At 34.3% G+C, this 15,140-nt stretch overlaps 1 protein-coding gene across 2 annotated transcripts in view; it reads right to left on the bottom strand.

The window, feature by feature from the left end:
• RPAP3 (RNA polymerase II associated protein 3) overlaps positions 1–15,140 on the bottom strand; it is a 42,423-nt gene that overhangs the window by 18,674 nt on the left and 8,609 nt on the right. For both annotated transcript variants that reach the window (XM_081248033.1, XM_081248034.1), the window contains exons 4-9: positions 14,279–14,401; positions 13,322–13,449; positions 10,294–10,415; positions 9,498–9,568; positions 8,353–8,478; positions 6,756–6,883 (exon numbers count right to left, since the gene is read on the bottom strand). In XM_081248033.1, the coding sequence (XP_081104159.1) occupies positions 6,756–6,883; positions 8,353–8,478; positions 9,498–9,568; positions 10,294–10,415; positions 13,322–13,449; positions 14,279–14,401 (698 nt within the window). The remainder of the gene's footprint in view (positions 1–6,755; positions 6,884–8,352; positions 8,479–9,497; positions 9,569–10,293; positions 10,416–13,321; positions 13,450–14,278; positions 14,402–15,140) is intronic.

Genomic DNA, 15,140 nt, shown 5'->3' with positions numbered 1-15,140 from the left:
TAGGCAGTCTACCTGAAAAAGAATTCAGAGTAATGATAGTAAAGATGATCCAAAATCTTGGAAATAGAATGGAGAAAATACAAGAAACATTTAACAAGGACCTAGAAGAACTAAAGGGTAAACAAACAATGATGAACAACACAATAAATGAAATTAAAAATTCTCTAAAAGGAATCAACAGCAGAAAAACTGAGGCAGAAGAATGGATAAGTGACCTGTAAGATAAAATAGTGGAAATAACTACTGCAGAGCAGAATAAAGAAAAATGAATGAAAAGAATGGATGACAGTCTCAGAGACCTCTGGGACAACATTAAATGCACCAACATTCAAATTATAGGGGTCCCAGAAGAAAAAGAGAAAAAGAGAGGGACTGAGAAAATATTTGAAGAGATTAGAGTTGAAAACTTCCCTAACATGGGGAAGGAAATAGTCAAGGCCAGGAAGCGCAGTGAGTCCCATACGGGATAAATCCAAGGAGAAACACGCCAGGACACATATTAATCACTGTATCAAAAATTAAATACAAAGAAAAAATATTAAAAGCAGCAAGGGAAAGACAACAAATAACATATAAGAGAATCCCCATAAGGTTAACAGCTTATCTTTCAGCAGAAACTCTGCAAGCCACAATGGAGTGGCAGGACATATTTAAAGTGACGAAAGGGAAAAACCTACAACCAAGATTACTCTACCCAGCAAGGATCTCATTCAGCTTCGATAGAGAAATCAAAAGCTTTACAGACAAGCCAAAGCTAAGAGAATTCAGCACCACCAAACCAGCTTTACAACAAATGCTAAAGGAACTTCTCTAGGCAAGAAACACAAGAGAAGGAAAAGACCTACAATAACAAACCCAAAACAATTAAGAAAATGGTCATAGGGACATACATATTGATAATTACCTTAAATGTAAATGGATTAAATGCCCCAACCAAAAGACACAGACTGGCTGAATGGATACAAAAACAAAACCCATATATATGCTGTCTACAAGAGACCCACTTCAGAACTAGGGACACATACAGAGTGAAAGTGAGGGGATGGAAAAAAGATATTCCATGCAAATGGAAATCAGAAGAAAGCTGGAGTAGCAATTCTCATATCGGACAAAATAGACTTTAAAATAAAGACTATTACAAGAGACAAAGAAGGACACTACATAATGATCAAGGGATCAATACAAGAAGAAGATATAACAATTGTAAGTATTTATGCACCGAACATAGGAGCACCTCAATACATAAGGCAAATGCTAACAGCCATAAAAGGGGAAATCGACAGTAACACAATCATAGTAGGGGACTTTAACACCCCACTTTCACCAATGGACAGATCATCCAAAATGAAAATAAACAAGGAAACACAAGCTTTAAATGATACATTAAACAAGATGGGATTAATTGATATTTATAGGACATTTCATCCAAAAACAACAGAATACACTTTCTTCTCAAGTGATCATGGAACATTCTCCAGGACAGATCATATCTTGGGTCACAAATCAACTCCTGATAAATTTAAGAAAACTGAAATCCCATCAAGTATGTTTTCCAACCACAACACTATGAGACTACACATCAATTACAGGAAAAAATCTGTAAAAAATACAAGCATATGGACGCTAAACAATACACTACTTAACAACCAAGAGATCACTGAAGAAATCAACGAGGAAATCAAAAAATACCTAGAAACAAATGACAATGAAAACACGACGACCCAAAACCAATGGGATGCAGCAAAAGCAGTTCTAAGAGGGAAGTTTATAGCAATACAATCCTACCTCAAGAAACAAGAAACATCTCAAATAAACAACCTAATCTTACACCGAAAGCAATTAAAGAAAGAAGAACAAAAAAACCCCAAAGTTAACAAGAGGAAAGAAATCGTAAAGATCAGATCAGAAATAAATGAAAAAGAAATGAAGGAAACAATAGCAAACATCAATAAAACTAAACGCTGGTTCTTTGAAAAGATAAATAAAATTGATAAACCATTAGCCAGACTCATCAAGAAAAAAAGGGAGAAGACTCAAATCAATAGAATTAGAAATGAAAAAGGAGAAGTAACAACTGACACTGCAGAAATACAAAGGATCATGAGAGATTACTACAAGCAACTATATGTGAATAAAATGGACAACCTGGAAGAAATGAACAAATTCTTAGAAAGGCACAACCTTCCAAGATTGAACCAGGAAGAAATAGAAAATATAAACAGACCAAAAACAAGCACTGAAATTGAGACTGTGATTAAAAATCTTCCAACAAACAAAAGCCCAGGACCAGATGACTTCACAGGCGAATTCTATCAAACATTTAGAGAAGAGCTAACACCTATCCTTCTCAAATTCTTCCAGACAAAACCAGACAAAGATGTCTCAAAGAAAGAAAACTACAGGCCAATATCACTGATGAACAGAGATGCAAAAATCCTCAACAAAATACTAGCAAACAGAATCCAACAGCACATTAAAAGGATCATACACCATGATCAAGTGGGGTTTATTCCAGGAATGCAAGGATTCTTCAATATACGCAAATCAATCAACGTGATATACCATATTAACAAACTGAAGGAGAAAAACCATATGATCATCTCAATAGATGCAGAGAAAGCTTTCGACAAAATTCAACACCCATTTATGATAAAAACCCTGCAGAAAGTAGGCATAGAGGGAACTTTCCTCAACATAATAAAGGCCATATATGACAAACCCACAGCCAACATCGTCCTCAATGGTGAAAAACTGAAACCATTTCCACTAAGATCAGGAACAAGACAAGGCTGCCCACTCTCACCACTCTTATTCAACATAGTTTTGGAAGTTTTAGCCACAGCAATCAGAGAAGAAAAGGAAATAAAAGGAATCCAAATTGGAAAAGAAGAAGTAAAGCTGTCACTGTTTGCAGATGACATGATACTATACATAGAGAACCCTAAAGATACTACCAGAAAACTATTAGAGCTAATCAATGAATTTGGTAAAGTAGCAGGATACAAAATTAATGCACAGAAATCTCTGGCATTCCTGTACACTAATGATGAAAAATCTGAAAGTGAAATCAAGAAAACACTCCCATTTACCACTGCAACAAAAAGAATAAAATATCTAGGAATAAACCTACCTAAGGAGACAAAAGACCTGTATGCAGAAAATTATAAGACACTGATGAAAGAAATTAAAGATGATACAAATAGATGGAGAGATATACCATGTTCCTGGATTGGAAGAATCAATATTGTGAAAATGACTCTACTACCCAAAGCAATCTACAAATTCAGTGCAATCCCTATCAAACTACCACTGGCATTGTTCACAGAACTAGAACAAAATATTTCAAAATTTGTTTGGAAAAACAAAAGACCCCGAATAGCCAAAGCAATCTTGAGAAAGAAAAACGGAGCTGGAGGAATCAGGCTCCCTGACTTCAGACTATACTACAAAGCTACAGTAATCAAGACAGTATGGTACTGGCACAAAAACAGAAAGATAGATCAATGGAACAGAATAGAAAGCCCAGAGATAAACCCACGCACATATGGTCACCTTATCTTTGATAAAGGAGGCAGGAATGTACAGTAGAGAAAGGACAGCCCCTTAAATAAGTGGTGCTGGGAAAACTGGACACGGACATGTAAAAGTATGAGATTAGATCATTCCCTAACACCATACACAAAAATAAGCTCAAAATGGATTAAAGACCTAAATGTAAGGCCAGAAACTATCAAACTCTTAGAGGAAAACATAGGCAGAACACTCTATGACGTAGATCACAGCAAGATCCTTTTTGACCCACGTCCTAGAGAAATGGAAATAAAAACAAAAATAAACAAATGGGACCTAATGAAACTTCAAAGCTTTTGCACAGCAAAGGAAACCATAAACAAGACCAAAAGACAACCATCAGAATGGGAGAAAATATTTGCAAATGAAGCAACTGACAAAGGATTAATCTCCAAAATTTACAAGCAGCTCATGCAGCTCAATAACAAAAAAACAAACAACCCAATCCAAAAATGGGCAGAAGACCTAAATAGACATTTCTCCAAAGAAGATATACAGATTGCCAACAAACACGTGAAAGAATGCTCAATATCATTAATCATTAGAGAAATGCAAATCAAAACTACAATGAGATATCATCTCACACCAGTCAGAATGGCCATCATCAAAAAATCTAGAAACAATAAATGCTGGAGAGGGTGTGGAGAAAAGGGAACACTCTTGCACTGCTGGTGGGAATGTGAATTGGTACAGCCACTATGGAGAACAGTATGGAGGTTCCTTAAAAAACTACAAACAGAACTACCATATGACCCAGCAATCCCACTACTGGGCATATACCCTGAGAAAACCATAATTCAAAAAGACTCATGTACCAAAATGTTCATTGTAGCTCTATTTACAATAGCCCAGAGATGGAAACAACCTAAGCGTCCATCATCAGATGAATGGATAAAGAAAATGTGGCACATATATACAATGGAATATTACTCAGCCATAAAAAGAAATGAAATTGAGCTATTTGTAATGAGGTGGATAGACCTAGAGTCTGTCATACAGAGTGAAGTAAGTCAGAAAGAGAAAGACAAATACCGTATGCTAACACATACATATGGAATTTAAGAAAAAAAAAATGTCATGAAGAACCTAGGGGTAAAACAGGAATAAAGACACAGACCTACTTGAGAATGGACTTGAGGATATGGGGAGGGGGAAGGGTAAGCTGTGACAAAGTGAGAGAGAGGCATGGACATATATACACTACCAAACGTAAGGTAGATAGCTAGTGGGAAGCAGCCGCATAGCACAGGGAGATCAGCTCGGTGCTTTGTGACCGCCTGGAGGGGTGGGATAGGGAAGGTGGGAGGGAGGAAGACGCAAGAGGGAAGGGATATGGGTACAGATGTATATGTATATCTGATTCACTTTGTTATCAAGCAGAAACTAATAAAAAAATAAAAATTCAAAAAAAAATTTTTTTTAATTAAATAATACACTTCTAATGTGTCTATTAGTTTCAATGAGGTTAAATATACAATCAAAATTTTCTTATATGATAGAGGTTCCTATCCTGAGATCCTGTGAGAGATCTGAAAACTTGGATGGGAAAAATACTGTACCCTTATTTTCATTAACTTTTAAATGAAATGCAGCTTTCCTTTTGATTACAACTGTAGATAACAAACCACAGTACTAAAAACAGTACCTATGACTTTGTCACCAATAAAAATCAGTTATTTTCATATCACATTACATTTGGTACAGACATCTTTGAGATACCACAACTATTTCAGGAATACAGTGGTAGTTTAACCTGCTGTTTGTTTGCATGTGATCATAGTGCCCGTTTATAAATGCTCTACAACACAGCTGGCCAACTACCAGGCAACTCTGTCCCTAGCAGTCACTCAGATGCCAAAGAATGAAGCCATATGTTATCACACTGGTATAATGTAATCATCTGTGCTGCTTTCTGGGCATTCTCTAGACATACTGGTTGATCAATATGTGGAAGATGTGTCAAAGAACACCCACAAATTCTAGTGGCTTTATTCAAACTTTCACAATAATACATCTTTAAAAAATATTTTAACTTTAACTTGCCTGTATTTTTATTTATTTTTAACTTGCCTGTATTTTAAACATAGTTTCTCATTTTGTACTATGTTAATTTTTAAAAGTATGTATACCAATGTATCACAAATTTTAATATTTTTAAAACTCTATTTCAACATAGTTGATTTCCTTTGTAATCCTAAATGTATAATTACTCAGTTAAAAATATTATCTTGCGAAAGGTGCACCATGCAGCCAAAGCGGTCTATGGCACCAAAAAAGTTTAGAATCCTTACCTATAATATTTATAGGAATTTTTTTTTTATAAAGGACTGTTGTTATTTCCAGTTTTTTTTTTTTTTTAAACCCACATTTGTTTATTTATTTATTTTTTTGGCTATGTTGGTTCTTCACTTCTGTGCGAGGGCTTTCTCTAGTTGTGGCAAGCGGGGGGTCACTCTTCATCGCGGTGCGCGGGCCTCTCACTATCGAGGCCTCTTTTGTTGCTGGAGCACAGGCTCCAGATGCGCAGGCTCAGTAGCTGTGGCTCACAGGCCCAGTTGTTCCGCGGCATGTGGGATCCTCCCAGACCAGGGCTCGAACCCGTGTCCCCTGCATTAGCAGGCAGATTCTCAACCACTGCGCCACCAGGGAAGCCCTATAGGAATTTTTAATTCTGTAACTAGTGGGTAAAGTATTATTACAACAGATTCAAAGACATAGTTTCTGTCATCAGATATTATCCTGCTGACTGTCCAACATGGAGCCCTTGAGTGCATCCAGGAATATGTGGTTAGTATCACAGGACCAAGTTTTAGTTGTATATGTAACCAATCAGCAGTTTCAATGACAGCAATTCCCTTTTGTTATATATGTATACACTTCCAGATAAGATTCTGCCCAAAGGGTTCTGAGGTTAAAAATAACTTTCAAATTACTAATTCAGAATAACATAAAGAAATTAAAGAAGTGTTAAATTGTGAAATGCCAGAGCATTAAAACTGGAATAATATTTTAGAGCTAACTTTTACTGAATATGTATTATGACACACACACACACTCTCTCTCTCTCTAACTTTAATGCTTAGGAGTAAATGAATTAAATTTAAATTTATTATTTAGCTAATATGCCAATTTATGGTAAATTTCATTTTTCATCTTGAAAAGAATTAAAAGTAACCAATACTTACTTCTGAATCTTCAGATAGGCCATTGCTCTGTTAGCTGGAAGAAGGGCATTAGCACCATCTGCTGCTATCCCTCGAGTATAGCATTCAATTGCTCTTTCATATTTCCCCTCTTTGAAAAATGCATTCCCCTATCATTTTGGAAAGAAGTATGGAGAAGAATAAAAAAAGAAAATGCAAAAAAAAAAATTAGTTGAATTCAAATCTTTAGCAACACTTCAAGTATACCCATCATTATTATATCAGTAATTAAACTATATTTTAATTGCTAAAAATCCATGATACATGTTTTAGAATCTGTTAGTTTGGATTGCTTTTATAATGGTGTTAATCTCTTTTCAGTACTAAAAAAAAAAGTATGCTACTATATTACCTTGCGGCATTAACCATTATTTTATTAATTAAAGATTGGACAAAGCTTAAATTAAAAACACATTTTAATAAATATAGGCTCAGGGGCTTCCCTGGTGGCACAGTGGTTAAGAATCCACCTGCCAATGCAGGGGACACGGGTTCGAGCCCTGGTCTGGGAAGATCCCACGTGACGTAGAGCAACTAAGCCCAGGTGCCACAATTACTGAGCCTGCATTCTAGAGCCCGTGAGCCACAACTACTGAAGCCTGTGCGCCACAAATACCGAAGCCCGTGTGCCTAGAGCCCGTGCTCCGCAACAAGAGAAGCCACCACAATGAGAAGCCCACGCACCGCAACACAGAGTAGCTGCTGCTCACGGCAACTAGAGGAAGCCCGCGCGCAGCAACAAAGACCCAACATAGCCAAAAAGTAAATAAATAAATAGAATTTTATAAATAAATAAATAAATATAGGCCTGAATATTATACTCTTTAGTTATATTAGAATTTGTACAGGGAATTCCCTGGAGGTCCAGTGGTTAGGACTCCATGCTCTCACTGCTGAGGGCCCTGGTTTAAACCCTGGTGAGGGAACTAAGATCCCACAAGCCACAAGGCACAGCCAAAAAAAACCGAATCTGTACAGAAGAATTTCAAAACTCTAATAATTTTTGTGAAAGAACAGAGTACCAGACTGTACAGCTCACTCTTCAGTAACATTAATATGCCTGAATATAGAATAAATTAAAACTGTATTGGAATGTGTATACCAGATTTCACTATAACATTTATTTATAATCAGAATCAGATATATCACAATCAATAATCATTCCATAAGTATTTATTAGGAATCTTTTGTGGGTCCATGAAAGGCTATATGTTAAATTAAATCTCAACTCAGGATTTCTAAAGAAATTTTGATCAGAAATAGTTGTGGGAGTTAATGAAAAATAAGTAAGAATGAATTATAATTTATTTGTATGTTAAATTTATAACCACAATATGTAAATATATGTTAAAATGCTCCAAAATAATGTTTCCTAAACTTAAATACTTTTTTAAAATTATGTATTAAGTCATCAATTACTCAAAGTTTTAATTAGTAGGCCCCAGAAGTTTTAGTATATTTAAGTTTCAGTTTCTACTGAAGAATTTTAATATAATATTAGGAAAGACAGAAACTTAACTGATACACAAAAAGCTAAGAGTAAGCTCAGAGAAACATATTTGTTGGAATCCTGGATTACCCGATCTTTCTCTGAAATGGCCTGCTGTTTATTCTGTTGCTCTTCAATTTGTTTTTTCTCTCCTTCAGCTGACTTAATCATTGTATCAGCTTCCTCTGGATATGAGTTTTCTTTGGAAGTTAAAGCCTAGGAGACATAGCAGTCAGCTAAAATAAAACAAGTAATGGAAGACGCATACATATTTGACTTTAAAACAATAAATTATTCAAATATATTAGAATTCCTGCCACATTTCAAATAATTAAAATAATATTTACACCAATTCAAAATCTTTCTACTTACTAAAATAAAAAGCAAAGAAATTTAATGTGCATCTTACTCCAATTAAAATAAGTAACAGTCACTAAAGATAGTTGTTCATTTATTTATTCAACAAATATTTATTGAATTTCTACACTGTTCTAGAAACAATTTTCAAAAATAAAGAAAGTAATTGAGACCACATCACCAGATTTCTCAAATTTAATATTCATAGTCATTACTTGACCTAGGACAAAACACAAAAATATACAATACAGTTCACAATTATAATCAAGTTGATATATCTACCAACAGATTTTATGTGCAATAAGTAATGGCAATATTTAAAGGCAGACTTTCCCCAATCGTTGTCACTTTTTTATCAAAGTTTCAACAGTTGGCAAAATAATTATAACTGATTCAACAGCAAAGGAAAAGGAATATGTAACTGTTCAGTATCATTTGACAGCAAATTTTACATTTAAGTATCTATTTTCTTACTGTTAAAAAATTAGTATTATTTTTGCTATATAGACCATAAAGATGGAGCAACTTTAAAACTATACAAAATCAAAGAAATATGCAAAAGTACAAAAATCAAAGGACAAGCCAAATAAGAAAAATCAGTGAGATAAAGAAAAATGATTCTGACATCTAAGAAAAAGTGAAGCAGCAGTAGTTTTAAATATCTCAGACAACTTTTTAAGATAATAACTAATTAAGAATCTTTAAATACCATTATACCATCTCTAGCTTACAAATTTGTTTATTAAAAAACTCTACAGTCCAAAGAATTAAAAGTATAAAAATGTCTATGTTATATAGTACAAAGTCTATGCAAAAACCTTTACTTTATCAAATAAAAGTAATAAGTAATGTACTTAATTTAAATAACCACAGTTTACCTGATTAATTTTCCTGAGTTCATTTGTAGCTTCAAAGTTATTGGGTTCCAGTTCTAATACTTTTTCATAATCTGAGTAAAACAGAAGATAAAGAATATTTGAAAGACATATGAGATTAAAAAACCTGTACAGGACAATAATCATTTGCTTACATGTGACAAATAGGTAACTATCCTATAGCAAAATTAAGAGGAACTAAGAAACACTAACATTATGCCACTAGACTTCCTCCATTCCCCCAGGACAAACAAAACCCTGACAGAATCCTTGTGACAGATCACCTTCTTCTACCAGCCCTGGGAAGAATACTTGCTATCGTAAGTTATACTTCATAAAACCAAGAAGGAGCACAATCTTTCAGACATCAGCTTCATTCAGATTTTGTGATTTGTACTATGCAAACCTATTTTATGGAATAATGGAAGGCTTAGAGTTTACAAATAAATAAAAATGTGTTAAGGCTTTACATGCATTACCTCTAGCCTCACAATAGCCAACAAGATGATTTAATCCCTATTTTACAGATGAGAAATTGAAAATCAGAGAAGATACATAACCTGGTCACACAGCTCATGGTCAAATGAGAATCTGAACCAAAGTCTAATTGGTGGCAAATAACATGCTCTTTTCCCAAAATATCAAGACACGTTTTAAATTGCAAAAATGAGTTTTATTCAATAATAGACAGATCTCTGAAGGTAGTAACTGTGATTCTCTATTATTCTTCGTATATCATCAGTTAAATTAAAATTTTAAATAATTTTGTAGATAAGGATGACTTGGAAAATATTAATACCTTTTTTGGCATCCTCTAATTTTTGCAAAGCAAATCGAGCAGCACCTCGTCTTGCATAAGCCTTTGTATAACTTCTATTCAAGGCAATTGCTAAATTACAATCAGACTCAGCAACAGCAAATCTACAATTTAAAAAAATAAAGTTAATAAAAATCATCTGTTAAACCAAAACTTCAAAAAATTTGTTTCTGAAATCTCTGAAAAGGGAATTTACTTCCCAATTGAAGGCATGTTTCCCATCTCCTTTTAGTGAAGCCCACTAAAATCAATAATTCCTGATGGTGAGATGTGAGCAGTACTCCCTTTAAAGCAAAGAACAAAAATGCCCACTATCACTGCTTTTTCTCAGTACTGTGCTAGAGGTCCTGGCCAATGTAGTTCCGTAACAAAGAAATAACAGCCAAAAGAACTGGGAAGGAAGGAACAAAACTGACATTCTTAGATGATATGATGGTCTACCAAGAAAACTCAAAACAATCTGGAGACATTGTTAGGAATAATGAAAGTTTAGCAAGGTGGCTACTCTACTAGAGATCAGCAACAAAAAACTGATAAATCTAACAAAAGATGTACAAGATCCATCTGCAGAAAATTACAAGACTGTCTTCAAAGACATCAAAGAAGTAGAGCAATTTCACATTCATCTATAATGACACAAAAACACAACAATATAATTCTCTCCAAACTGATCTATAAATCCCATGCAAATGTAATCAAAATTTTTCAAGGAATTTGACAAGATGATTCTAAAATTTATACTGATAAGTAAAAGTTCAAAAATACCCAACATTCCTAAACAGTAATAAGGTAGGAGAATGCCCTATACCAAATACCAAGACTTATTATAATTATAATGCTATAATAATTAAAGACAGTGTGGAATGGTTACAGTAACGGGAAATAGATCAATGTAAAGAATAGAGAGATGAAAAAGAGATCCGTGCAAACTTGACATATGACAACAGTGGAATTGCAGATCCATGGGGAAAGCATGGATATTCAACAAATAGGTCTGAAACAACTGGGATATTCATGTGAAAAGATATGAAATTGGAATTCTACCTTCAGCCTATATAACATGACTTAAGCATGAAAAGTAAAACTTTTAGAAGTAAATACAGGAGACTGTTACGAACTCAGGGAAGGAAACTACTTTAACAAATCATATTTTTCAAAGTGCCAACATTTTACAAAAATCAATAAATGAAACACATTAAAATTAAAAATTTCTGGGACTTCCCTGGCAGTCCGTGGTTGATACTCTGAGCTCCCAATGCAGGGGGCACAGGTTCAATCCCTAGTTGGGGAACTAAGATCCCACATGCCACATGGTGGGGTCAAAAAAATAATAATAAAATATATTTTTTAAAAATAAAATTAAAAATTTCTGCTCACCAAGACTCCATAAAAAAAGGAAGACCAACTACAAATTGAGAGAAGATAATTATTATAAATAAACACTAAAGAATTAGTATCTAGAATAAAGAACTCTTAAAAATCAACAGCAAAACAGTCTAACAGAAAAATGGTCAAAAGATAAAACAGACATTTCACAGAAAAAAAAAAAAAAGTGGTGAATAAACATATAACAAGATGCTCAACCTCATTAGAAATTGGGGAAATGCAAGTTAAGGCCACAGTGAGTTACCATTTTACACCCCCTAGACGGAAAACAATTCAGAAGCCCAATTATACCCGTGTTGGTAAAGATACAGAACATTCACTCTTATACACTGCTAACGGGAATGTTACAACTACCCTTGTAGCAACTGGTTACCACCATTTAAAGTTGAACCTGTGCACCCAGCACCAAGAAACAGGTACAAGAGTGTTCACAGTATCACTGTTGTTAAATAAGAAAGGGAAGGAGGGTGGAAGGCAGGGAAAGAAAGCGGGGAGAAGAAAAGGAAAGAGAGGAAGAAAGGAACAAACCAACAATCCAGCAACCGGAGAACAGATGCATAATGGTATATTACTAAAAAGGAACTGCATATAACAGTGAAAACGAGAGATCTACAGCTATATGCAAAATACAAACAAATCTTAGAAAGATACTATTCAAAGAAATAGACAAGCCACAGAAGACTACATCCAGTATGAAATACTTTTAAAGCTCAAAAATAAACAATGTTATACAATATATTATTTAAAGATACATACATATATAATGAACTTTTTTTTTTTAATCAAAAGAATGATATACAACTCAAGATAGTGGTTTACTGGGAGGGACAAGGGTCAGGATATGGAAAAGAATATCAAAGGTAGCTTCAAAAATAATGTTCTGGTTCTTAAGCTGGGTGGCAGGCTCATGCAGGTTTATTTAAAATTATTCTTCATCACTTACATAGTGTAGATATCAAATATTATAAAATGTAAATATTCCCCTAATTTGTCAGGATATGAATAGCACAAGTTTCAAAGATCTAAAAATATGCTATTTAAAACAGTAAAAACTCAGACACCAATATAGTTCGTATTTCCAAATAATTGAAACAGTAAGAATGTCCTCCTTGATGGTATTTGTCTTTTTTAAATTTCTTATGATAGGTCAGTTCCCTGCTTAGGATTAAGACCATACACATTTATGTTCTTCAACATTAAGTATTTATTTAAAGGGTATGACTTACACAAATGTTGAAACATATTTTAAGTTTACCATAATAATAGTTCTCTGTGTTAAATAGTGGATAAATAATTTTTCAAAATAATGGAGCAAAATTAATTTATGAAAAATTTTTACCCAGCTAACTTTTTTTTCGTCTGTGAATTAGGTAAAGAGCATCATTACTCAACTTTTAGAGGAGGAACGCCTCAGTAAAGTGAGCAACAGGAGCATGGTTTGAGCACCTAAATGTTTAAAATGGCTTAAGTAAAAGAACTCAATAAAAGAGAGTGAGTTATAAAAATTTACAGTTGAAATGTAAAACTTTTCCAAGCATTCCCACACATTTTATCACGAAATATATATTTTTTAAAGTCTCCATATACACATAAAATATTCACACACATTATGGAAACTCCTTACTTTTTCAGTCTAAAGTATGCTGATGCTCTGTTTGTTGGCAACACAGGATTATATGGATCAGCACCCATGCCTTTGGTGTAGCATTCAATCGCTTCATCATATTTTCCTTGTTTGAAGTATTTATTGCCCTGAAGAAGCATACAAGTCAGATATATACTGGCACAGAATTCCAGAGCCATTTTCTTTCATTATTATCCATCTCTTCCTATCTCAATAGCCATGTGATCAAGGCTCACAGGAAAGGCAAGGGAATTAAGCAATGTGGTCTTTTTACAAGAGCTAAAATTCACTATATAGTCATAGTTTGGTCACAATCCAAGAGCCCTGGCAGAAAAATGAGTAAAATACCTAGCATTATATACTTTTTATTGACAATAAGAACCCACAGAAATGTAACAAAAGAAAGGCATAAAGATAAATTTTAATCTGAAAGAGTGCCACCTCTTTGAAAAGCAATATAGCCAGTTTTACAATAATGAGGCATTCCTCAGGGAGATGTTGAACGTTCCAAAAAGCAACCAAAGATGGTCTGTGACATGGAGGAGTGGGATATAATGTCCATGTCAAGAATCACACGCTGATTTGATTAGTACTTCAGTCTACTACTTAAAGCCCTGGAATAACTCTCTGTATGCTCCAAGCACTTTACATATAATAATTCATTTAATAACACAACCACCCATTGAGGTTTAGTAATATTAATCTTATTTTACAGCTGAGAAAACTGAGTACATTCAGGCAATTTAAAGAACTTGTCACAGGATGTGAACCTAGATAATCTGGTTTCAGAGCACATACTCCTAACCACTACGCTATACTGCCTCCTGATAGGGATATAGCCAATAACAGCTTAAAGTCTGAACACCCCCTAAATTATGCTGTAGAAATCTTGGGATGGACATGAGTTTCTATATATCCTGCTTACTTGAAGGAACCAATGGCTAATCTAAAGAGTACCTTTTCTTTTAGAGCAAGAGCCTTTTGTGAATCTACATGAATCCCATCTTCTTCTGACTCCGATTCTTGAGACACAGAATCATGGGTACTCTCTTCTTTGTCAAGCTCATCAAGGATACTGTCCTGAAATCAAAAGTAGGAAAACAGTGTTCATAATTACATGACCATTAAAAAAAGAAGATAAATTCCACACCCCCCCAAAAGAACATTCAACAGAACATTAAGTTGTTACAATCTAAGGACCTAAAGGCCTACAAAAGCAACTCAAATAACCTCTCATTCTTAAGATTAAATCCAGAGAAAAGGGTACTCTTGCTTAGAAAACCAAGATCCAAACCACTTAGAGAATCTGACTTTGAATTCATAAAGTAAGCTAAGTCAATAGAGTCTAAAAATCACCCCTAAATCACAAACTATTAGCAGTGAAGTATTATTCCTTTACATAAGAGAAGTTTGCAAATAACCCCAAATCTATGTAATTGCATCCAACAGCAGAGAAATATTTTATCTAAAAACCTTTTTTCTCTCTTATTTTTAAAACAAAAACTGCTTGTAGAGCACAATTAGCTCCTGATTCTCACAGCAACCTATGAGGTAGACATAATTACCCATGTGTTTCACTTGAAGGAAATGACAAATAGAAGTTAGTTAACTCACTCAGGGTCACTCAGCTAGTAAGTGGCCAAATGAGGATCTGAACCCAGGCAGTCTGCCTCCTCCAGAGGGCTCTCAATGACTATATATACTGTTTCTCAATGTATTCCAAAATATAGCTGACTCTACCAAAGAAAATACATAACATGCTAGTCCAGCAATTCCCAATCTCTTTTGACTCACACATTCCTTTCACAGTAATGAATCA

Source organism: Mesoplodon bidens (assembly GCF_964165515.1).
Source record: "Mesoplodon bidens genome assembly, chromosome: 11".
Lineage (NCBI taxonomy): Eukaryota > Metazoa > Chordata > Mammalia > Artiodactyla > Ziphiidae > Mesoplodon > Mesoplodon bidens.
Note: the sequence above shows the minus strand (reverse complement) of the source record. Positions and strands in the feature narration are given on the sequence as shown.